At 23.1% G+C, this 26,150-nt stretch overlaps 1 protein-coding gene across 1 annotated transcript; it reads right to left on the reverse strand.

Annotated features, from left to right (window-relative positions):
- LOC122503299 (protein transport protein Sec31A) lies at positions 1-26,097 on the reverse strand. The gene is made up of 13 exons (XM_043613782.1): positions 25,977-26,097; positions 25,266-25,476; positions 19,490-19,910; positions 15,489-15,734; positions 14,949-15,242; positions 14,470-14,838; positions 11,870-11,993; positions 11,313-11,618; positions 10,032-11,119; positions 4,339-4,413; positions 3,934-4,209; positions 684-755; positions 1-532 (listed from the first exon to the last, which is right to left on the reverse strand). Exons 2-13 carry the CDS (start codon positions 25,466-25,468, stop codon positions 344-346), a joined length of 3,663 nt encoding a protein of 1,220 aa, XP_043469717.1. The 5' UTR covers positions 25,469-25,476; positions 25,977-26,097; the 3' UTR covers positions 1-343.
- Between the last annotated feature and the right edge of the window lie 53 nt (positions 26,098-26,150).

The raw sequence follows: 26,150 nt of genomic DNA on the forward strand, positions 1-26,150 counted from the left end.
TTTGATAAACTAAGTTTTTATACAATAAAAAGGAAAGTATCTCCCCAGGAAACAATATTTTGGCAAAATTTTTATAAAGATTTTATCTTATTCACGTTTCCGTATTTTTTTTTAATATTTATATATTCTATATTATCAATTGAATTTTTTCCTAATAATGATAAACATTTTGATTTATGATACTTTGCTTTGTACAAAAAAAAATATTTACGGCAAATTTACAAAAAAAAACATTTTTTAAAAACATGTAATATGCCGATTATATTACAAAATAATAAGAGAAAACTGCGATTGGTTTTCTAATTTTCGTGATAAAAAAATAGGAAAAGAAACAAATCATTCTCTATCTGATGTAGACGCTTAATTGTAAAGCGCTCTGAAGTAGTACTTTGATACCTGGCATAAATGAAGCAATTTGACTAAAATCTGGTCCTGAAACAAGTTGCGTGTGAATTCCCAGTCCACCTGTATAATCACCGTTTTGAATCATTTGTGATATTTGGTGTAATCCTTGGAGTGTGTTTTGAGTCAGCTAAAAAAATTTTTTTATTTTATTATCAAAATTTTCAAGAAAAAATTAAATGAGAAATTAATACAAAAAAATTAATTAAATTATAAATTCAATAATTAATAAACACGCTTTAAAAATTAGATATAAAGAGGACTTGAAAAAAAAACTGTACCTTGTTTTCTCTCAGACAATCATAAAGAGCTTCGAGTTTTCTGGCAACATCTTCTATTTTTCTTTTGGTTTGCTAAAAAAGAGAAAATATTTTCATTTGCAGTTTATTTTTTTCTTAAACTTTATTACTATTACATACTAGCAAATGTTGCGAGCGCGAAACGCAATGCCTTTTTCGACCACTTTCAAATTACCGTCAACAGGGGTACCCAGTAAACGAAAACTAATTGAAATGAATTAAAAAGAATTCACAAAGAGCTTTCGTGAATCCCGCTTTGTGACAAATACGAATTGGAGCCATGATGCAATTTTCCTGAATTCGTGAAACTGTATTGAACTTCCGAACCTTCTATCCGTACCAATTCACTGGACAAGTTTTGAGCCTTTAATTTTTTTCAATTCGTTAGCACGAATTCAATGCATTCCTTGGCCATTTCTTTCGAATGCGAATTCGTTTGGACAAATTGGTACATATTGAATTAAATTCAATTGAATATACAAAGAGCTTGAGTGAATCCCGCTTTGTGACAAATACGAATTGGAGCCTACCAAAAATGTTAATTCGTTTCAATTCATTTGAATTAGTTTTTTTTTACTGGGTAATTATGGAACAAAAAGACGCAATTTTTTGAGTTTCTTCTTCACTAAAAATCTAAAGTGTACAAAAAAATTTTATTAGCTATTCAAATATATTGTGAACATTCTTCTAAAGATTTCCTTCAAGTTCCATTTACAAAAAAAATTTTTTTGACGGAGTTATTTAAACATAAATATTGCTCCATAATTGCCTCGCATTTGGGGCAATTATAGAACAAATTATTATAATTAATTATAAAAGCAAGTATAACAAATTTTCTTTGTCTGTTTATTAAGAAAACTTTATTTAGTACTGCAGACTAAAATAATAATAGATAATAATAGTAAACTAAACGCGAATTTAATTCAAAGAAATTAGTAGATTATTACACTTTTGTGAAATAACCTTTCCACTTTTTCGATGTTTAATAATTATTTTCTCGTTGCCAATGACAATAAAAATAAAAACATCTGAGTAACTTTGTAGGCAATATATTAAACTATTATTTACAACAAGAACCAAATTAAAATAATTTACCACAAAAATTTTACATAAAAAAGAATTACGCGTTCCATATTTACCTCTGATGTTCCATAATTACCCCTGTTGATGGTATGCGACTTTTTCGACTTTTCTTCCAAATTTTGCGACAAAATACCATATTAAAGAATTTTAATTGAAAATTTTAGAAATAATTGGATTCTTAGAAATTTTAATGAATAATCTTCAAGTGTAAATTCAATAAAAATAAAAATTAATGAAAATTAGGTTCTAAAAATAATATTAAAATAGTTTTTAAAAAAGTAATTCTCTGAATTATTTCGTTCTAATTTTTTTAAAATCCAATTATTTTCAATATTTCCAAAAATTCAAATACATACACAAAATAGTAACATTAAAATTTTTTAGAATTATTTTTAACATTTGGGAGAAAATAATCATATTTAAAATTTTTAATTAAAATTCTTCCAAAAATAATTTTTTTTTTAATTAGGATAACAATTCTTCAATTATTTTCGAAAAATTACTTTACAATATTTATAAAAAACTAATTCTTAGAATTGTTTTATAATAATTTTTCAATATTCAATTACCTTTCGACAAAGTAAATTAAAATTTTTAATAATTTACTATATTAGAATTTTTGAGAAATCATTTATAATTAAAATTCTTCGAAAAATTTGATTATTTTTTTTTTACATTTTTTAAAAACTCAAATATTTTTAAAAGATTTTATCAAATTTCTATTATTTTTCAAACTAAATTTAAATTCCTTTTTAAAAGATTTTACCAAATTTCAAATTTTTGACATTTTTTACTTGCATGAAATTTGTAAAACTATTGTCTTCTAAAAACTATTTAGAAATATTTTTAAAAAGTTCATATTACGAATTTCTTTATTAAAATTTTTGAAAATATTCTACCTTAATATCTTTAAAAAGAAAAATAGACAATTTCAATTATTATAAAAATTGAATTTTTGTACATATTTAAATAATTGAATTCTCGAAGAACTTTCGAAAAATTATTGCAAATTAATATAGATAATTGATTTAGAGATGAAGTTTAGTTAAAAATTGTAGAAAATATTTGAATTTTTGGAAGGTTTTAATTTTTAGAAATTATTAAATTTCAGAAGTTCAAATTTTTTTATTTTATTTCCTGTAAAAAAGGAAATAAGTATTTAAATATTTATTAGGAAAATTATTCAAGTTTTGATTAATTGAATTTAGAAATCAGGGAAATACAAAATAAAATTTTTGTGACAACACTAAATTAAATAAACGACTTTTTCGATTTTTTTCTATTTTGAATCGACTAAAGCGACTTTTTTTGCTCGGTGAAGTCGATCCGAGGCCTTCAATTTTGACAAAATTCTTCGAAACAATTCAATTATTTTTGTAACTTGTAAAATTCTTTGCAAGAATTAAATGCAATTTTAATAAAATTTCTCGAACGGGTTTAATTCTTTTTTTAAATTGTAATAGAATTTTTCTAAAATATTCAATTACCTATCTTCAAAAGTTTTGATAGAATTGTTTGTAAATTTTAATAAACACGATTATTTTAAAAACTTAAACGAAATTCTTCATTAAATTTAATTACTTTTAAAATTTTCAGTAAAAAATATTAAAAATCTTCACTATTTTTAAAAAATCAATTTTTTTTTTAGAAAAATCCAAATATTTCAAAAATATGAAATGTATTAAAATTTCCTGCAACATATATAGAGATTTTAACCCAATTAATGATATTCCAGAATATTTTACAAATCCGTTTAGAAGTTTAGGCTCAACGTTTGTCTAATAAATCCCGAAAAGTCGCTATTTTTTCAGTTTTCTTTGCTTAAATTCTATAAAAGTATCAAAAATATGGAATAAACTTAACAGAATTCTTTAATTTATCATTTTTTATTCAACAAAAAAAATTGATCAAAATCTGTTAAGATTTACTCGAGTTATTCGATTTTATCTAGAAAACAGTCGATATTTTGAGAATATATTTCGCGGTTTTTACTTGGCGGTGATTCTCTACCGCGAATCTTGATAAAAAAAATTATAATTAAAAAAAATAAAAATAGATGAAAGTAAAATAATTTTCATTAGTATATTACAATATAAGTAAAAGATAATAAAAATTAAATAAAATAAATAATTTGGTTTTATGAACTTACAGGATTTTTTGCATTTTCCAAACAATGAGCCTGCAATTCATCTAAAACTGTTTTCAAATGAAGATGCTCCTCTGGAATCGGTGCTTTTGGTTTTTCTGGTTCAGCAATTCTCGCAGGAGGAATATTTTGTGCTGGTTGCATTGTTTGTATAGGTTGCATTTGTTGGCGAGGTTCAACATTTTGCATATATTGATTTGAAGGATTCAAAACATTTTGATTGTATTGTTGATTAAATGGCATTTGTGGTTCTTGATAAAAACCTTGTGGCTGCATAAACTGAAATTATCGTAATTTAATTAAGGAAATAATTTCTTTTTATTAAAATTATAATTTAATTTTTTTTTGTTTTTCTTTGAAATTAATTATTTTTTCTTTCTCTCATAACATTAAAGAAAAAAATCTCACATTCGATTCTTGTGGTGGAACAGCGCCTCTCAAAGGATGAAGAATCGGATCCGGTTGTTGAAATTCTGCCTTTGGCTGAAAAAAGCAAAATCTTTTATAATTTCTTTTTTCTTCTCAATTTCCTATAAAAATAATTTCACAAAAAATTATATTAATTTATATTTAAGAAAAACAAAGCACTCGAGGGGTCGTTCTTAACAAACTTAAATCCTTTTCTCAAAATATTTTTCTAGGTGTCTTGATTTGAAAAATACAGAATTTTTTTTTTGTTTATATTAAAAATACTATTTTTATATTAAAATTTTTTTTTTAAATGTTAATAATTAATTAAAATTTAAACACACTTTTTTATATAAAGTTGAAATTTTTGTACAGAAATAAAAAAACATTTCTTTCCGAAAATTCTTTGAAACTGTATTTTTAGAAAATTTTAAACTTTCAGAAAGAATTTTTCAATTTTGTGTTTCCAATAAATAGTAAATTTAAATTCGGTTATATTAGATAATAAAAATCAATTTTCCGGTGTTAATAATTGCTTGGAGAAAAAGCGGAAAAAATACATGCTAAACTAATTTACATTTGAGACTGTTCTTCTAGCCAATGACTAAATTGCTATAATTTTATTAAAAATTTTATTTAATTAGGAACAAAATAAATTGAGGTACATTTGCCTTGAAATTGTACTTCACAAATATTGAAGAAGGCGCACACACACCATTCAGTAGGTCTCTACCTCATTTCTACTCTTCGAGTGTTTAGCTTTCCACTTCCTGGTGCCGGCATGTTCCGCTGACATTTCATTTTTCTTGTATAAAGCCAGAACTGGCTATAGGTCATTTAAATACAAATCAACAATTTAATCAAAAAGCAAATTTAAGTCAAATTTAATTTAATAAGCAAATCTATAATGGAAATTAAATCTAAAATAATTGTCGAATTATTTTCATGATAATTTTCTCAGAAAAAAATACCTTAATGTTTGGAAATTAAAAATTCAGGGTTGCCACCAAAATTTACTTTTCTTTTTTCCCTATCTATTTCCTGATTTCCAGACAAAGTTTTGACTTTTTCCCCGACCCTAAAGAATATTCTGATTCACTCTAAAAATTATTAGATACTCAAAAAAATGTTCTATTACATTTATTTACGAATTTCTTTAATTGTAAAATTATTCCAAAACATCAATCACTTCTTTTTTAAACAAATATTTAATTATTAGTATTTTTCCATAGAAATTAAAATTTTTTTAAATTTCAAATTCAAACCTTTTGAAATTTAAAAACTTATAAAAATATTGTTACAGTAACTTCTTTAAAATAATTTTCATCATTTCAAATCCATTTGTTTAGAATTCAATTTTTACGAAATTTCAATTGTTCGGAAATTCTTTAATTAAATAATTATTAGAAAATAAAAACTTCAAATAATTTAAAAAAAAAAAAAATTCAATTAAACTTTTTCAAAAAAATTAATTCTACAGAATTGTTAGTCAAAAGTTTGAAAAATTCATATTTTCAAAAATTTGAGTTTGAAAACTTTTTAAAATTCAATTATTTCTAAAAATTGTTATTAATTATAACTTCTCTACAATTCAATTTTTTTTTAGAGTTTTTAACTAAAATTCTTCTATAAACTCATTATCTTTAATAATTAATTAAGTATATTGTATATTAAAAAATGGAACTAATTTCAAAAGAATTTGAATTATCAAAATTTTTCGAAAATCTAAGTTCTTTAAAATTTTTAATTAAATTCATTAAAATTTTTTAAAAGTCAAAATAATAAAAATTCTACAAAGCAATTTATCACTAAAAATAATTTAATTCTGATATTCTTTTTAAATTGTATTGAAAATAATTGAATTCTTGCAAAGGATTTAAAATAATTGAAATTATGACAAGAAATTCATACAAAATTTTAAGAATAATTGAATCCTTTGGAGAATTTTATTTTAAAAAATAATTGATATCCTGACAAGAAATTTATCAAATGTTTTAAGAATTATTCAATTCTTTCGAGAAATTTGATTGAAAACCGAGCCCGACGCTCGGAGGAACGCGCAACTGCCAGTCAGTGAGCAGTGAGCGCCTCTGGGCCACTCACTGCTACCCGACTGGTATTAGCGCGTGCCTTCGAGCGTCGGGCGAGTTATTGGATCCAAGGCCTCAATTAAATTCATATAGTTAGTTGCATGAATTTAATTATTTTCAATAAAATTTCTAATTAAATTCATTTAAAATTCAAATTTTTCAAATTGAAACCGTTTAAAATTCATTTATTTATGAAAATTGTAAACGCAACTCTTATAAAATTCAATTATTTTTGAAATTTTCAAGTAAAATTATTCATTAGGTAGATAATTTGTAAATAATAATTTTATGATAGTTCTTAAAGAATGAAATTATTTAAAATAAATTATTGTCAGAAATAGAAAAAATTTAAGATTTAACTTCATAGTTTATGAAGCAAACAAAAAAGACAACAAAATTCAGTATTTTTTTTAAAAATTCTAAAAATGTACTTTTTTCCAGTACTTTAAATAAAAATCCCTGACTTTTCCCTTACCTGTGACAACCCTGAAATTAATTGATTTTTTAAAAATATTATAAGTATTATCTTTTAGTCTATTAATAGAAGTTATCGATATATTATCTTTTACATTTTAGTACAATTGAATGATATTTTTAATATCATTTCTTCTAAATCCTAATATTGATTATTATATTTTTGCAATAAATAATATATTTATTATTATAGAATATATTTCCTTAAAGTGGTTATTGTGTTTGGGAAATGACGGATTGGAAAATTTTTTAAAAATTTAATTAACAATGTAATTCATAAATAAAATCTAATTCTAAAAATCATTATCTGAAATGTTTATTGAATTGTAATTTCAACGGCAAAAGAAAATTAAAATTTAGTTTCTTCAATTATTGTTATAGAAATATAAAGAATTTAACATTAAATTGAATATTTTCTTTTTTTGTAAGTCTGTTACGTTGTACAAGAAAATTCAGAATTTTCTTATGAATTCTAGAAACTGAATATTTTTCCAGTACTTTTCATAATATTCCCTGAATTTTTCTTGATTTCCCTGACCTTCGGCAACCCTGAACATGTATTTTAAAGGATTTTAACAAAATATAACGATTTTATAGATCATTCAATCTTTTTAATGAAATATTATTAATAAGTTTTAAAATAAATATTTCTATTTTTTCTCAGAAAATAAGAATCAATGACTTAAAAAATAAATTCTTTTTAATAAAAAATTACAAAATTCCCTGTCAAGATAAAATTCACTGTCATTTTCCGGTTTTTCCCGGTCCAAAAAAATTCCCTGTCATTTCCCGGTTTTAAATCATAATTTTTCTATTCGAGAATATTTTATATTTTTATGTTATTAGCAATGTGTTTTCTAAATTATTTACTGAAATTTGAAAGATGAGTTTTAAAAAAATCTTAATTGAAATAATTAATTAAGAATTAAAATTTAACAGAATAAAAATCTGAATTAAAAAACTTATTTTTGCTTAATACAGGGCTCGAATCAGTGAAAGTATTTAAAAATACGTCCTTTACGGACCAATTACTGACAAATCCGAGTCTTCAATTCGAGTTACATATATCCAAGTATAACTCCAAGTCTTCGACTCGGAGTGATCGATTTCTTCATGTTTTATATTAATTAAAGATGGCCCAGTGATAAAATCATTATTTTATATTATAAGAATATTGTACTTCTTCAAAACTATTTTCATCATTTCAATTCAATTATTATTTTCAAGAATTTTTAACTGATATTCTTCTTTAAATCAATTAATTTTCAAAAAGTCCTCTGACAGTTTTCAAATCCATTTGTTTACAATATTCAATTTTACAAAATTTCAATTATTCGTAAATTCTTCAATTAAATATATATTACAAAATAAAAACTTCAAATAATATAAAAAAATGCAATTAAACTTATTCAAAAAAATTAATTTTAAAATTCAATTTTTATTAGAAAATTTCACTAAAATTCAATTATTTAAATACAAAAATAAATAATTTATTGAAATAATTCAATTCTATTGAAGAATTTTAATAAAATTTTTAAGAATTATTACATTTTTCGAGAAATTAGATTAAGATTGTATTAAAAATAATTGAAATTCTGGGATGAGTTTTATTATTTATGGGAATAATTGAATTACTAAAAAGAATTTTATTATTTTTGATCATAATTAAATTTTTGCAAAGAATTTTATTATTCTTCAAAATATTTTTGAATTTCTGCAATAATTTTTTAATTTCTCCAAAATAAAATTTTTTTAGTGTTTTTAACTAAAATTATTCTATAAATTCATTCTTTAATAATTATTTTCAAAAAAGTTCTTTGAGAATTTTCTAATTCATTTGTTTACAATTCAATTATACAAAATTTCAATTAAAAATAAATACTTCAATATTAAATGTATTTATATTAGAAAATAAAAATTTCAAAAAAATAATTTCAAGTAAAATTGAAATAAACTTTTTGAAAAAAAATAATTCTTCTACAGAATTGTTAGTTAAAAGTATGAAAAATTTAAATTTTTAAAGATTTTAACATAAAATCTTTTCAAAATTCAATTATTTCTAAAAATTCAGGCTATACAGGTAATGTTTTTCATATTCAATTATAATCTAAAATTTTGAGTGAAATCCATTTTTAATTTAATTTTTATTAGAAAATTCTACTAGAATTCAATTATTTAAATAAAAATTAAATAATTTATTGAATAATATAATTCTCATAAATAATTGATTACTTTCGACAAATTTTAATAAAAGTTTTAAGAATAATTAGGTACACTTTTCGAGGACTTCCATTAAAATTGTATTAAAAATAATTGAAATTTAGCATTGAGTTTTATTATTTATGAAAATAATTGAATTATTTAGAAGAAATTTATAAAAAAATTTATATATATAATTGAATTCCTGTGAAATTTTTATTATTTTATGAAAATAATTAAATGTTTGCGTAGAATTTTATTAAAATTTGTTTAAATAATGTGATTCTCTTGGAAAATTTGATGAAAATAGTATAGATATTAAAAATCATAGAATTGAGGAAAACTTTTGAAAATAATTGAAATTTTGCTAAGAATTTTTATTAAAATTTTTGAAAATAATTGAATTTTTGAGAAGAATTTTATTATTTCTAAAGATAATTGAAATTTTGACGAGAATTTTTAAAAGTTTTTGAATATATGTAATTGAATTTCTGCGAAGAATTTTATTATTTTTGAAAATAATTGAATTTCTGCAATCATTTGTAATTTCTCTAAAATTATTCAAATTATATATTGTATACAATTTACAAAGTTCTCATCCTTTTTGAATCAAATTACGGATTTTACGGACCTTTTTAAAAAAAACTGACTTTTACGGACCTTTACGGAATTTACGGACATAGTTCGAGCGCTGTATAATCCATATATATTTTAGTATTAAATAAATTTCTTTGAAAAATATTTTTTTAAAAACTTTCCTATTTTATAAATTACTAAATATAAAAATAATAAAAATTAATTTATAGATACTTATTAATGCATACTACTATAATTAATATTGTATTTTTAAATTTTAATTCCTAATTTTTAGCTGCTTTTTTATTAGACTGGATTTTGTAAATAAAAATAAAAATTTCGGTAAAATGTTACCTGCATTCTCGTGGGTTTATTGCTGATTGGGGGATCATTCCAACCGGAAGGTTGTGGAGACGCCAGATAAGGAGTGTCATAAACTTGTGGTGGTTGATTAATCGCTTGGCCTCTGTTCGGATCGTAAATCTGTGACTGCGCCTGATTTGGTGTTATCAATCCACCGACAATCGGTTCCTGTGCACTGAACATTTGATTCGGCACTGGATTTTGATACGTTGAATTGGCCAAAGGAGTTTGCGGTTGGAAAGTGTTTTGCGGCGGGAAACCCGCAACAGGATTTGTTTGCCCTCCAAACATCGACGGTTGTTGAGAATAATTCGAAATTCCTCCATAAGTTGGTCCCGATTTCACTGAAGGATCAATAATATATTTCGATCTTGATTGTGGTCCAACACTCGGTGGTCGTGAACCGGAAAGATTACCGCTGGCAGCAGTCGGTGGAGGAGGAGGCGGTGCTGCTGCCGCTGCTACCTGAGGTGTTGAAATTTGTCCATAAGGCAACGACGCTTGATTTGAAAATTGATCGATTGGTGGAACAGGTCCCGATGGCAATGATGGAATCATAGACGATCCAAAATTATTCCCCACACTTGGATACGATTGTTTCAAAGGTGTTGTATTCCAATTATTTGATTGGACCGAATAATTATTTGATGGTAAGGATTTTCTTGGTTGTTGTTGTTGTGGTGGTTGTTGTTGTTGTTGATAATAATTTTGTGTCGATTGTCTTGGACGTGCATCTTTAATGTAACCCAAAGCTCGGTATAAACGATCGCGAAGCATTGCAATTCTCGGCTCTTGACTATTTCCCAGATAATTGAGAGCTGATTCAAAATTGCCTTCAGATGCCAACATTTCTGCGTATTGTGATAAAATCGATGCGATTTGACCTTCAATTACAAATTCCCTTGTTCCTTGTATTTCCAAAGCCTTTTGCATTATCGTGACAAGTTCGGCTTTCTCCTGAATCGATGAATCTGATAGTTCAATTATTTTATTCAAATTCCCAGAACAAATGAAGCAAATTTCTGCTTCTTTCGAAAGTTCGGCGTTGTCACTTGATGCAAGACGATCGCCCAGCATGTCTGGAAAAATTACATTAAATAATTTTTTATAAATATGGTTTTATAGAAAAAATACAATAAGCAAATAAAAATTTGAAAATACAAGTTACAAATAAAGATTAAAATAATACTAAAAGAGTAGTTAATAATTCAAAAAAACAAATTAAATAATAAAATATAGTTATATTCAGTTTTCCAAATACTTGAAAATTACCGCAAAGAATTGCTCGTTCTCTGGGAGCGGTATGAGTGAATATTCCGACTAAAGTCTCCTTCCAGCATGTAATGTCGCAATTATTGACAATGTCAGACCAATTTTCGCTCACCAGTGAACTAATGAGTGAATTTAGTGCTCCGGAATGCTCCATAAAATATCGATATTGAGTTTGTGCTAATAAATCGGGACCACCTGCCATTGAAAGAATTACCGCATCTGCGTATCTTTTATTCGCGAAGCAAAGAGAAACGGCCGCTTCAATATTTCCGAGAAGAATTGCTTGTGTTATGAGGCCGTCTTCATCTGAAAATTATTAACAATACACAATAAATTTAATTGTTTAAAAAAACAAACTTACCTAACATCAAAAAATAAATAAAAGAATATTTATTCTAACAGCAATGTATGAATTTGAAATTTAATAATTACATACAAGTAAATAATAATAATTTCATAATATTGCTAATAAAAATTATTATTTGTTTGTTTAATAAATTTAGTGAATAAACAATAACATTAAATAATTTACATAAAATACAAAATTTTTGAATTACCATCTGATGTGTTGATCTTGAAATTTCTTTCTTGCTCTTTTTTAGGCGATGATATTCTACTTTGCTCCTGCTGCGCTATAGCGTCAAATGCTGCACTTCCATCGATACTGTTGCCATTAAGTACCTAATTAAAAAAATACTTTTACGAATAAGTAAATTAATTAATAAAAATAAGCTCACTTAAACAGAATAATATAACCATTCATAAATAAATATAAATAAATAACCAAACAATAAATAACTATGAATAATACAGGGCTCGAACCAGTGAAAGTATTTAAAAATACGGACTTTACGGACCAAAAATAAAAAATTACGGACCATTTACGGACCAATTGCTTACGAAAATATAACCAGTCCGAGTCAAATAAGAGAACATTTTACTTCAAACCATAAATAAAATTTTCCATTACTATAAAACATGAATATGTATATATCGATACTCGCTTTTTTCATGATTTATAATAATTAAGGATGACAGAATGATAAAATCATTATCAATTCGATTTTCAAGAATTTTTAACTAAATCTTCTTTAAATCGATTATTTTTAATAATTTTCGAAAAAGTTCTTTGACAATTTTCAAATCTATTTCTTTACAATATTCAATTTTACGAAATTTCAATTATTCGTAAATTCTTCAATTAAATAAATATTAGAAAATAAAAACTTAAAATAATATAAAAAAAATTCAATTAAACTTTTTCAAAAAAAAAAAAAATTAACTTCAAAAATCCAATTATTTCTAGAAATTAACTTATTAAGTACATAATGTTAAATATTCTCGTTTATTATTATTAAAAAATTTTAATAACATTTTTAGAAAGAATTTCATTATTCTCATAAATAATATTTTTTAAAGCAATTCAATTATTTTCAATACAATTTTAATAAAATTTCTCTAAAGAAAGCAATTATTTATAAAAAATATTATTTAAATCCAATTATTTTCAAGAATTTTAATATATATTATAAATTCAATTATTTTCGACAATTTTGATGAAATTCTTTTTAAAAAATATCATTATTTTCAAAATTTTTAATAAAATTTGTTCAAGAAGTTCAAATATTTTCAAAAATTCAGATAAAATTCTTCGAAGCAATTGAATTATTTTTAGAAATTGTAAAATTCTCCGCAAGAATTTAAATTATTTTCATGAATAAGAAAATTCTTCGCAAGAATTTAAAATATTAACATAAATAATGAAATTCTTCAACGGAAGTCAATTATTTTCATAAATAATAAAAGTGTTTTGTAGGAATTCAATTATTTCCAATACAATTTTAATAAAATTTCTCAAAAGAATACAATTATTTTTTAAAATATTATCTAAATTCAATAATTTTCAAGAGTTTTAATAAAAATTCAATTATTTTCAACAATTCTGAGAAAATAAAATTCTTCGAAACAATTCAATTATTTTTATAATTTGTAAAATTCTTGTCAAGAATTCAATTATTTTTGTAAATAATAAAATTCTTCTGAGAAATTCAATTATTTTCAATACAATTTTAATAAAATTTCTCGAAAGAATACAATTATTTTTAAAAATATTATTTAAATTCAATTATTTTCAACAATTCTAATAAAATTCTTCGAAACAATTCAATTATTTTTATTTTTTCAATTTTTATTTTCAATTCTACTAGAATTCAATTATATAAATACAAAAATAAATAATTTATTTAATAATTCAATGTTTCTTAAAATTGAATTCCCATAAAGAATTTTATCAATAAATTTTTAAATAATTGAATTCTTTTGACGAATTTTAATAAAATTTTAAAGAATAATTAAATTTTTTGAAGAATTCGATTAAAATTGTATTGAAAATAATTGAAATTCTGCAATGAGTTTTATTATTTATGAAAACAATTGAATTCCTAAAAAGAATTTTATTATTTACGAAAATAATTGAATTTCTGTAAAAATTTTATTATATATGAAAATAATTCAATAATTACGAAGAAGTTTATAAAAAATTGTAAATTCTTTTGGAAAATTTTATTAAAATAGTAGATATTAAAAATCATTGAATTGAGGAAAATTTTTTAAAATAATTGAAATTTTTACAAGAAGTCTACTGAATTTTTTCGAAAATATTTCAATATTGGAGAAGAATTTTATTATTTATGAAAAAAATTGAATTTCTGCGAATAATTTTATTACTTTTGAAAATAATTGGATTTCTTCAATCATTTGTAATTTCTCTAAAATTCTTCAAATTATATCGTACAATTTACGAACTTTTCGTCTTTTCTCAATCAAATTACAGACTTTAGAACCTTTTTTCAAAAAAAACTTACTTTTACGGACTTGAAGCAAATTTACGGAAATTCACGGGATTTGCGGACCTAGTGCGAGCCCCGATATTAAAATATTCATAGACCTCTTAAAATTAAAAATAAGATAAAAAATTACTTTTTTAAAAATTTTTTATCAAATATGTAAATATTTGACGATTTTTCTGTTTTCTTTAAAAAATGTTTGTAATAATATTAATGAAATTGTTAGTTTAGATTTATAAATTAAATAACAATTAATAATAAATAGCATAATTAATATTTACTGGATTAAAAGAAAAATATGATATACTCACGTTATCTAAATTTGCAATACCATCCGTGATATTATCAATATCTTGACGAGGCACAAGTTGATTTAATTTATTACTCATTGATTCTATATTATATCCTAATAACTCTAGAAGTCCAGTCGTTACATTATCACTGAAATAAGCTCCAACACAATTCCAAATTTTTCTATTGTGTTCATCCCTCGCCATATTGGCCTTTCCATTACAATAATCGCCATATTGCTCAGACTTTAATGCAGCCTCCAAATCACTCGATCGCTTCACTAATTCTGGATTTGTAATAACTTGCGATATAAATACTTTTCTATTTGAATTTGCCGGCATATTTGGATCTATAGGTTCATTCTCAAATATTGTCAATTTCCCACCAAACTGAAGAAAAGAAATTATTTACAAATATAAAAATAACGAATATAAATAAATTTATACAAATATGTAATATTTATTATATTAAATATATAAAAATCGTGATTTATTTTTACCCCGAACGATGCACCGAATGGACGTTTCATCCACTTTGGAGCTTTTTTTAAAATAGCTGCTGCTTCAGTTTCAGTTGCGGGCGGCGCTTGAGTAAAAGGATCCATTCCCGGAAATGAATCGACAATTTTATTTGTTGTTTCGGAAGATTCTTGATTTCTTCCTCCGAGTAAGGAGTAAACAACTGCGTGTCCATCGAAACTCGTTCCCACAATGAGACCCGGATCTCTTGGACTCCAGGCGACATCAAAGTTCCATTGATTCGTTTGTGCCAATTCGCAAACAACTTCGCCATTCTGCAATTCATTCAAATTCACCATCAAATTAATAATTCAATTAATTACAATTATTTTTCACGCAGAAAATTTATAATAATCACAAAAAGAAACAAAATATTTAATATATTTTTTAAATGAATAAATGAAAAAATAATTTTTCAATATAAATAAATAAACATAAATATTTCGAGCTTTAAAAATATAGATATATAAATAAATAAATAAATATAAAAAATAATGTATAAATAAAAAGGGGAAATTTACCGCTGCATCGGAATTGGGATTCCAACAGAGAATTCGGTTATCTTTCGCACAACTCAACAGCAAATCAGGATCGTGAGGATTCCAAGCGATTGATAGTACTCCACGTTGATGACTTTGAAGTGTCTTCAAAGGCGAGGTGGCAAATCTCAAATCCCATAATTCAATAACTGGCGCCTGATCATCCTCAGAGGCTAAACAAAGTTGCGTCGCCACATCTGGATGCCATTGAACTACTTTCCATCGAACCTGCAAAAAAACAGATTTCATCATTTGAAAAAGAGAAACATTTTTAAAAATATTTTATTTTCTCAATCTCAAAAAAAATAGTTTAATTAATTAAAACATTTATTTTCTTTTAAACTATAATTATTGTTATTATGATTACTATATGTAATTAATTATTTAAATTTCGTTTATTTAAATTTAATTTCTTTCCAAAATCACAGTAACATTTGCCACAAAAATTTTATTTTGTTTTTCCCTGACTTTCCCTTGATTTCTAGACAAAATTCTGACTCTAAAGAATATTCTGATTCAGACTAAAAATTATTACTCATGTTTTATAATAATTAAAGATGACCGACTGATATAATAATTATTTTAAATTATAAGAATATTATTACCGTAACTCGTTAAAAATTATTTTCATAATTTCAATTAAATTATTTTCAAAATTTTTAACTAAAATTATTCTTTAAATCAATTATTATTAATAATTTTTGAAAAATTTCTTTGAAAATTTTCAAATCCTTTTGTTTACAATTCAATTTTACGAAATTTCGATTATTCAAGAAATTCTTTAATCATATATATATATATATATATATATATATATATATATATATATATATATATATATTTACTATTAAATTACTAAAAACAATTATTTATTAGTAAAATCTGCTAATTTAAAAGCATAATTAAAATTAGTAAACATTTTTATTTTAATTCAAATTTATAAAATTTAAAATTCAATTATTATCTCAAATTTTAACTAAAATTCACATTTAAATTAATTTTTATTAAAAAATTCTACGAGAATTCAATAATTTAAATACGAAAATAAATAATTGATTGAATAATTGAATGTTTCTTAAAATTTACCTCTCATAAAAAATTTTGTCAACAAATTTTTAAATAATTCAAATTCTTCTGACGAATTTTAATAAAATTTTTAAGAATAATTTCAGTTTTCGAGAAATTCTATTAAAATGGTATTAAAAATAATTGAATCTCTGTAAAAAATTTGATTATTTATGAAATAATGGAATTATTGCGAAGAAATTTGTAACGAATTTGTAAATAATTGAATTCCTATGAAATTTGTATTATTTATTAAATATTCATATAATATAATTTATTAAATATTAGCGTAGAATTATATTAACATTTTTTTTAAATAATTAAATCCTTTTGGGAAATTTTATTAAAGTAGGGGAGTGTAAGGTATGGTGGCGGACTTGTCAAATCTAGCATGTAACGTCACATCTGAAGCGCCTTATCACTATGGTCGATGTCTTTTATCGTGATGACATTTTATATGCAGTAGTATTAATGATCAAACGCGTGCTTTGTACTTTAAGTGATTTTGAATAAAAAAGTAGTGAAAAAAAGAAAAAAAGTTTTATTGGATATGTGTGTTAACAGTGCCAGAGTGAAGATTTTTTGAAAATTGAGTCTGGTAAATGTATGGAACGTATTGTTTAGACCTTGGACAACAGTTTTTTGTATTTTACATTTTTCTCAATTCGCGCTGTATTAAAGTAACACCACCATATTTTCATCAGTAGCTTGTAAGGTATGATGGCGCAATTTTTGCAACGTACAGTGGCGGATCATTTTTTGCACGAGTTTCAATTGTCTTTGCATTTTTTGTGTACTAATGCCTCATGTGCTCCAACGCAACAATTCTCGAATATGCGACACTTGCGGTCTTCTCTTATTCTAGTTGCGTTAAAACAGCCACCAGCTACTTCACATGTCCAAATTGTAACCATAACTGAAGTGAAACTTTTTTTTCTATAATGTAAAATCATCAGTTTTTTCTCTTTTTGTTAATTTTCATCATTTCTAGTAGTTTTAATAAATAATTTTAACATCTACATAATATTTTAGTTAAATACACCAAATGCGCCACCATACCTTACAACTTTCAAAAATAAAAAAAATCAGTTTTTTGCGCCAAGAGCTGTAAAATTTCACTGAATTTAAATTTTAACAGCCGCTTCTGACAGAAATATGCTTAATAGATGTCAGCAACTGCCTGCTTTTGAAATTTTGAAAAATATTGTTTTGAGAGAGAGAGAGAGACGAAAAAAAGAAAGTGTCCGCCACCATACCTTACACTCCCCTAGTAGATATTAAAAACCATTGCATTGAAAAAAGTTTTTGAAAATAATTGAAATTTTGCCAAGAATTTTATTAAAATTTTTGAAAATAATTAAATTGTGGAGAAGAATTTTATTATTTATAAAGATAATTGAAAATTTGACGAGAATTATTTAACATTTTTTACCATAATTGAATTTGTTGCGAAGAATTTTATCACTTTTGAAAATAATTGAATTCTTGAGACGAATTTTAATAATATTTCTTTTTAAATAATTGAATTTTTTTGTCAAATTTTATTGAAATAGTACATGGTATTAAAAAATAATTGATTTTTGGTAAAATATTAAAATAAAAATATTAAATATTAAAATTAATAAAATTTCTACGAAGAATTTGATTAAAATTATTTTGAAAAAGTTGAATTATTTTGGAAAATTTGATGAAAATATTAGATATTGTAAATCATTAAATTGAGGAAAATTTTTCAAATAATTGAAATTTGACCAAGAATTTTATTAAAATTGTTGAAAATAATTAAATTGTGGAGAAGAATTTTATATTTTTATTTATTAAAAATAATTTAATTTTGATAAAATATTGAAATTAATTAAATTTCTACGAAGAATTTGATTAAAATTATTTTGAAAAAATTGAATTATTTTGGAAAATTTGATTAAAATATTAGATATTGCAAATCATTAAATTGAGGAAAATTTTTCAAATAATTGAAATTTTACCAAGAATTTTATTAAAATTGTTGAAATAATTAAATTGTGGAGAAGAATTTAATATTTTTATTTATTAAAAATAATTGAATTTTGATAAAATATTGAAATTAATTAAATTTCTACGAAGAATTTAATTAAAATTATTTTGAAAAAATTGAATTATTTTGGAAAATTTTATTAAATTATTAGATATTGAAAATTATTGAATTGAGGAAAAATATTGAAAATAATTGAAATTCTACCAAGAATTTTATTAAAAGTTTTGAAAATAATTGCATTTCTACAAAAAATTTTACTACTTTGAAGATACTTGAATTTCTGCTTGTAACTGCTCCAAAATTCATTTGTGTTTTTAACTAGAATTAAATTAAATTTAAATTTTTCAAAAATCTAAGTTCTTTAAGATTTCTAATTAAATTCATTCAAACTTGGAATTTTACAAAATTTCAAATGTTGTAAACGCCACTCTTTTGAAATTGAATTAATATTGAAATATGTAAGTAAAATTTGATTTTAAGAATAAGCACAATAACTTTAGAAAGCAATAATTTTCCAGGATTCTTATCAAAATTCCCTGACTTTTCCAGGTTTTTTCAAGGTCTATAAAATTCCCTAACATTTCCAGGTTTTTTCAAGGTTTATAAAATTCCCTGACATTTCCAGGTTTCAACCCTGATTTTTCACAAATTTTTCTACTAAAAAGTGAAAATTTTTTGGTACATAAAACAAATTGAATTTAGATAAATAAAAAAATTAATAGATTAAAATTTTGACGAAATACAAATTATCATGAATCAAATTGAAATAAATTGAAGATTGGAAAGAATAAAAATTTTAATTGAATAAAATTTGATTAAATTTGTATTACTATTTAGATAAATTACAACTTGAATAAATTAAATTTTTTTCGATTTAGACAACAGGAAAAAATAAATAACAAACCTTTGAATTGGCGTCAGTAAGTTTAATAATCGCCTCATTTTTTCTTAAATCCCAAATGACACAGCGCTGTGAAAATGTTGAGGCGAGAATATGTTGAACTTGTTTATTCCAGGCGATGTATTGCACATCTTCCGCGGGCTGACTTCGAGTTCCCGGTGCCATTGGTGTATTTGTATTGTTCACGTCCCAAATATAAATTTCACTTTCCGACGCGCCAGTTGCTAATAAATTCGATTGAAATGGATTAAAATCCAATGCACGTACTGGTCCAGTGTGTCGGTCGGGACTGCTCAATAAACAATTACTCTCGTTCGCTAATAATTTTGCAGCCGAATAAATTTTTATCGTTCCATAATCACAACCACCAACAATTACACCAGCTGGATTATCGCCATATGATCCCCATATTATTTTATGAAATCTGCAAATTATATATTCAATATTTCAATATATTTCAATATTTCTTTATATCTTTCCATGTAATGTACCTAATTTAATTTACTTTTAACAATTAATATTCTTTTTTAGACATAATTGTTTCTATTTTCTGTTAAATTATTTTAAAAGCTCAGGGCTCGAACTGAGTCCGTAAATTTGCTTCAAGTCCGTAAAAGTCAGTTTTTTTGAAAAAAGGTCCGTAAAGTACGTAATTTGATTGAGAAAAGACGAAAAGTTCGTAAATTGTACGATATAATTTGGAGAATTTTAGAGAAATTACAAATGATTGCAGAAATTCAATTATGTTCAAAAATTTGTTTAAATTCCCGTCAAAATTTAAATTTTCTTTATAAATAATAAAATTCTTCTCCAAAATTAAATTATTTTCAAAAAGTTCAATAGACTTCTTGTTAAAATTTCAATTATTTTCAAAAAATTTCCTGAATTCAATGATTTTTAATATCTACTATTTTCATCAAATTTTCCAAAAGAATTTACAATTTCTTTTATAAATTTTTTCGCAATCATTGAATTATTTTCATAAATAATCAAATTTTTACAAGGATTTAATTATTTTCGTAAATAATAATATTATTTTTAGGAATTCAATTGTTCTCATAAATAATAAAACTCATTACCAATAAATTTCAATTATTTTTAATTCAATTTCAATCTAATTCCTCGAAAAATTTAATTATTCTTAAAAATTTTATTAAAATTCGTTTCAGTTAAAATTTTAAATTACTATAATTAAATATTAAAAGCATTATAGCGTGAATTTTTGAAAAAGTTACAAATTTTAATCTTTGAAAATTCGTAATTTTTTATATTTTTAACAAACAATTCTGTGGAATTAATTTTTTTGAGAAAGTTTAATTGCAGATGTTTTTTAAAAATTATTTAAAGTTTTTATTTTCTAATATATATTTAATTGAAGAATTTACGAAAAATTGATATTTTTTAGAGCAATTCAATTATTTTCAATACAATTTTAATAAAATTTTTCGAAAGAATACAATTATTTTTAAAAATATTAATTATATTCTCTTATTTTCAAGAATTTTAATATAAATTTAATTACAATTCAATTGTTTTTATGAATTGTAAAATCCTCCGAAAGAATTCAATTATTTTCATAAGTAAGAAAATTCTACAAAGGAATTAAATTATTTTCAATACAATTTTAATAAAATTTTTCGAAAAAATAAAATTATTTTTAAAAATATTATTTAAATTTAATATATTTTTAAGAGTTTTAATAAAAATTCAACTATTTTCAATAATTCTGATAAAATTCTTTAAAACAATTCAATTATTTTTATAAATTGTAAAATTCTTGTCAAGAATTCAATTATTTTTGTAAATAATAAAATTCTTCTGAGAAATTCAATTCATTTCAATACAATTTTAATAAAATTTCTAGAAAAAAATTTAGTTATGTTTAAGATAATTTTAAGAAAATTTCACTAACAGGTTCAATTATCTTTTAAAATTGTAATCAAATTTTTCTAAACAATTCAATTGTTCTGAAAAGGTTTTAATAAAATTCTTTGTACATTGCGGATTTTTTTGAATTTATTTGAAGTTTTTATTTTCCAGGCCTCGGATCGACTTTAAGGCGCAAAAAAAAGTCGCTTTACTCGATTTAAAATAGAAAAAAAGTCGAAAAAGTCGTTTATTTAATTCAGTGTCGTCACAAAAATTTTATTTTTTATTTTTCTGATCTTTAACTGAAATTTAATAACTTCTAAAAATTACAACTTTAATTCTCTTAAAATTCAATTATTTTCTACAACTTTTAATCAAACTTCTTCTCGAAATCAATTATTTTTAATAATTTTCCGAAAGTTCTTAGAGAATTCAATTATTTAAATACAAAAATTCAGTTTTTTATAATAATTGTAACTGTCCATGTTTTTAAAATTATTAATTAATTTTCAAAAAATTATAATAAAGAAATACTTAAAATTAATTTTTCAAAAATTTTTTAAAAATAATTTATGAACGTTAATAGTTTCTTATTCATATGCAATCTAAAAATATCCAAACAATTGACATTTGGTAAATTCTTTAAAAAAAAAATAATTAAATTTTTAAAGAATTTTAATTATTAATATAAACGTGATTTCTCCAAAATTTTAATTAATCTAAAAAAAGTAAATTTTAAAAAATTTTAATTTACTTTCTTCGAAAAGAATTGAAGTTCTTAAAAGAATTTTTGTATAATTTAAAAAAAAAATTTTTCCAAGAATTTTGATTATAAATTTTGAACATGATTGTTATATGTAAAAATAATTGTACAAAATTTTAATTTTTTTTACATGTATTTGAATTTTTGAAAATTTATATTTGAAAATATTGAATTTTAAAAAATTAGAATACAAAAATTCTAAGAATTATTTTTTTCAAAAATATTTTAATATAATTTTCATTAATTACCATTTTTAAATTTACACTTGAAGATTTTTCATTAAAATTTTTGAGAAATCAATTATTTTCAAAATTTGCAATTCAAATTCTTCAAAAGTTGATTTTCAAAAATTGTTATAAAACACTTTGAAAAAAATAAATTATTTTCAATTAAATTTTACAAAATTTCAATTTTAATTGTAAATTTAGAAAATTTAATTAGAAAAATTATTAAATAATAAATTTCCAAGATTTGTCTATAAGTCTTATAGATGATTAATTGTTACACGACGGCCAAATAAACTTTTGTATTATATTTGAAAATTATCATAGAATGCGCAAAATCTTATATTGTTTAAAAAAAAAAAAATTTATACATATATTTATGCTTATATTGTTTATTCTTTTTAAGAGATATATGTATATTTATTAGGGTGTCCGTTATTTCCCAAGTTAGCTATTTTCATTTGGGTATCGTCAAAATCGTTTCTTTTTGACCTAAAAACAATTCTAGAAACTAGAAAAAATTTTTACGATGCCGTTTAACCCTGCCTAAATAACAATACTTTTCCTATTTAATTAACATGGGATTTTTGCACTTTTTAGAAAATAATTTTTATTTCGTTTATAATACTCTTTGACTAACCAACAATGCTTGATTTTGCTTCTATTATGATTCCTTTAGATAGAGAAATTTTCATATTATCGCGATAAATTTATTCCACAAGTTTTAAAAAGGTCAATTTCATTTTTATTGATTTTTCTGATTATTTTGCTAAATCTACTTATTAATTAATTTTTATTCGGTATTTCATTGAAAGTTTCTTGTTTTATGCATCCAATTGGACCATAACAATAATTTCAATTCATAAACTATCCAAGAATCACACAGTAGGCTAAATCCATTTCAAATCAGGCATGTCGACTAACTTCATGTTATAGAAAAAAAATTGTTTTGCTTGTCAATTTTTTTCCCTTGAGTATAATTTAATTTTCCTTCTTGGGTCTTATATAGATGGTCTTGTCCTCTTCACAATTCAGTTTGAAATTTGAAAAAATATTTAAAATTATAAAAATAGGGGATGATTTTCTGAAAATATATAAGATCAATTTTCTCAAAAACACCACCTCTTTTTGTTATCAAATTTTTACTACAAATTCTTAAAATAATTATGAACATTTCCTATGAATTTCAAGCGGGCTAAACCATTCTGGCAATTAAAAGAATTTTTTTTTTGGAAAATTAATCAGAAAAATCAATAAAAATGAAATTGACCTTTTTAAAACTTGTGGAATAAATTTATCGCGATAATATGAAAATTTCTCTATCTAAAGGAATCATAATAGAAGCAAAATCAAGCATTGTTGGTTAGTCAAAGAGTATTATAAACGAAATAAAAATTATTTTCTAAAAAGTGCAAAAATCCCATGTTAATTAAATGGGAAAAGTATTGTTATTTAGGCAGGGTTAAACGGCATCGTAAAATTTTTTTCTAGTTTCTAGAATTGTTTTTAGGTCAAAAAGAAACGATTTTGACGATACCCAAATGAAAATAGCTAACTTGGGAAATAACGGACACCCTAATATTTATGTATGGTTTTCACGATAAGATTGTACGACTTCTCGTTACCCATTTATGATCCACTTTGGATCGCGGGATCTCATGTTGTAAATAAATAAATAAATAAGTAGTTATTTTTCACACTATACACAAAAATCGTAATTTTTGAAAATAAGTCGAATAAAGTCGCATTCTTTGAAAATAGTCGAAAAAAGTAGAAAAAGTTATAACATCCGAGGCCTGATTTTCTAATATATGTGACGCTCCACGAGAAAAGGGACCTTATGACAAGAGTAAATAAGGTCGGTCCCTTTTCTCGTGGAGCGTCACATATATTCAATATTAAAGAATTTTGTAAAATTGAATTGTAAACAAATAAATTTGAAAATTCTTAAAAAACTTTTTCAAAAATTATTAAAAATAATGAATTTATAGAAGAATAATTTTAGTTAAAAACACGAAAAAAAGATTTAATTTTGGAAAAGTTACCAATTATTGCAGAAATTCAATAATTATTTTCAAGAATAATAACATTCTTCGCAAAAATGAAATATTGTTCGAAAATAATAAATTTCTTTTTAGGGATTTAATTATTTTCACAAATAATAAAAAAATTTATTTATTTATTTATTTATAAAATTCTTTATGGGAATTGAATTTTAAGAAACATTCAATTATTCAATAAATTATTTATTTTTCTCTTTTAATAATTAAATTCTAGTAAAATTTTCTAATAAAAAATAAAATTTAAAAACGAATTACAGTTAAAATTTTAGATAATAATTGAATATTAAAAGCAATATAGCGTAAATTTTTAGAAATAATTGGATTTTTGAAATTAATTTTTTTTTGAAAAAGTTTAATTTAATTTTTTATTTTCTAATATATATTTAATTGGAGAATTTACGAATAATTGAAATTTCGTAAAATTGAATTCTAAACAAATGGATTTGAAAATTGTCAAAGAACTGTTTCGAAAATTATTAAAAATAATCGATTTAAAGAAGAATTTTAGTTGAAAATTCTTGGTTGAAAATTCTTGAAAATAATTTTATCACTCAGTCATCTTTAATTATTATAAAACATGAAGAAAGTGATAACTCCGAGTCTTCGACTTGGAGTTATCGATATCTTCATGTTTTATAGTTATGAAAAATTTAATTTATAGTTTTAAGTAAAATATTCTCTTATTTTACTCGGAATGTTATATTTTTGTGAATAATTGGTGCATAATTTTTAATTTTTGGTCCGTAAAGTCCGTATTTTTAAATACTTTCACTGGTTCGAGCCCTGAAAGCTTTTAAAATTCTATACAGAATTTATTTCTAATAAACTTATTTGTTTATTTTTTTGCAATTGATAAGGACCTGTGATCACTAGGTACGCTGACTTTATGCTCCATTTCATAACCCGGCTGTTGAAGATTAAGTGCATATATATCTAAACTCGCTGAAGTATTGAAACTTGCATCCAGCTGTTGTGCAGCCGTTCCTGCAGCCAATAAAATCGGATGTTGAGCTTGCGGGGACCATGCCACATTCACATTCTTCAATAATTCTTTCACCTTCATCTTGAAATCTGATAAAAATAAACATGACATTTTCATCATTTATAAAAAAAAGCAAAAAAAGCGATTTTTAAAAACCTTTTTAAAAATTAACAATTCTTATTTTGCATTCAAATTACATTGAACTTAAAATATTTAACCCCATCGACCTAATTTTCTTAATTAGATTTAAAAAAAACTCCAAGAAGAATTAGGGTATTTAAAATTTTTTAAATATAATACTTCCATTGACACGTCAAATGCTTTATGGAAATATAACCTCTTTTAATCAAGACAAATATTTCATAATTAATTATTCTAAACTAGGACTGATTGTTAAATTTTTCTTTACGCCGTTTTAATAATTAAAATTAATTTAATAATAAATCTTTCGCAGGAATAAAAAATCATTAATTAAAATATGTTTTTATTGTATGTATATGTGCTGTCATTAAAAATTGCGATATTCTAGGTTAATTCTTGAAATGAGAAAAATTTCTTAAGAAATGAAATATATATATAAATATATTACCCTTGTGTTTGTATTCAACAATAAATAATAAAAATTTTTATAACAAATTTCACAAAAACTTCACAATCAAAGCCATCCGTCAAGTCTTCCAACGTGGCGAACTAGTGGAAATGACCAGAAATGACCTGTGTTGTCATCTTTCGGAAATCTATGAAACTTAAGCATAATTTGAAG

Source organism: Leptopilina heterotoma, unplaced genomic scaffold (genome assembly GCF_015476425.1).
Source record: "Leptopilina heterotoma isolate Lh14 unplaced genomic scaffold, ASM1547642v1 Lhet_26, whole genome shotgun sequence".
Taxonomy (NCBI): Eukaryota; Metazoa; Arthropoda; class Insecta; order Hymenoptera; family Figitidae; genus Leptopilina; species Leptopilina heterotoma.

What these genes read in the sequence shown, in the direction of transcription:
- LOC122503299 (XM_043613782.1), bottom strand. Translation starts at nt 25,468, where the DNA reads ATGAAGGTGAAAGAATTATTGAAGAATGTGAATGTGGCATGGTCCCCG. An exon ending in CATTCGGTGCATCGTTCGGG is followed by an intron (nt 14,839 to 14,948) that starts GTAAAAATAAAT and finishes TCTTTTCTTCAG; the next exon opens with TTTGGTGGGAAATTGACAAT. An exon ending in ATAAACCCACGAGAATGCAG is followed by an intron (nt 4,414 to 10,031) that starts GTAACATTTTAC and finishes TGCTTTTTTCAG; the next exon opens with CCAAAGGCAGAATTTCAACA.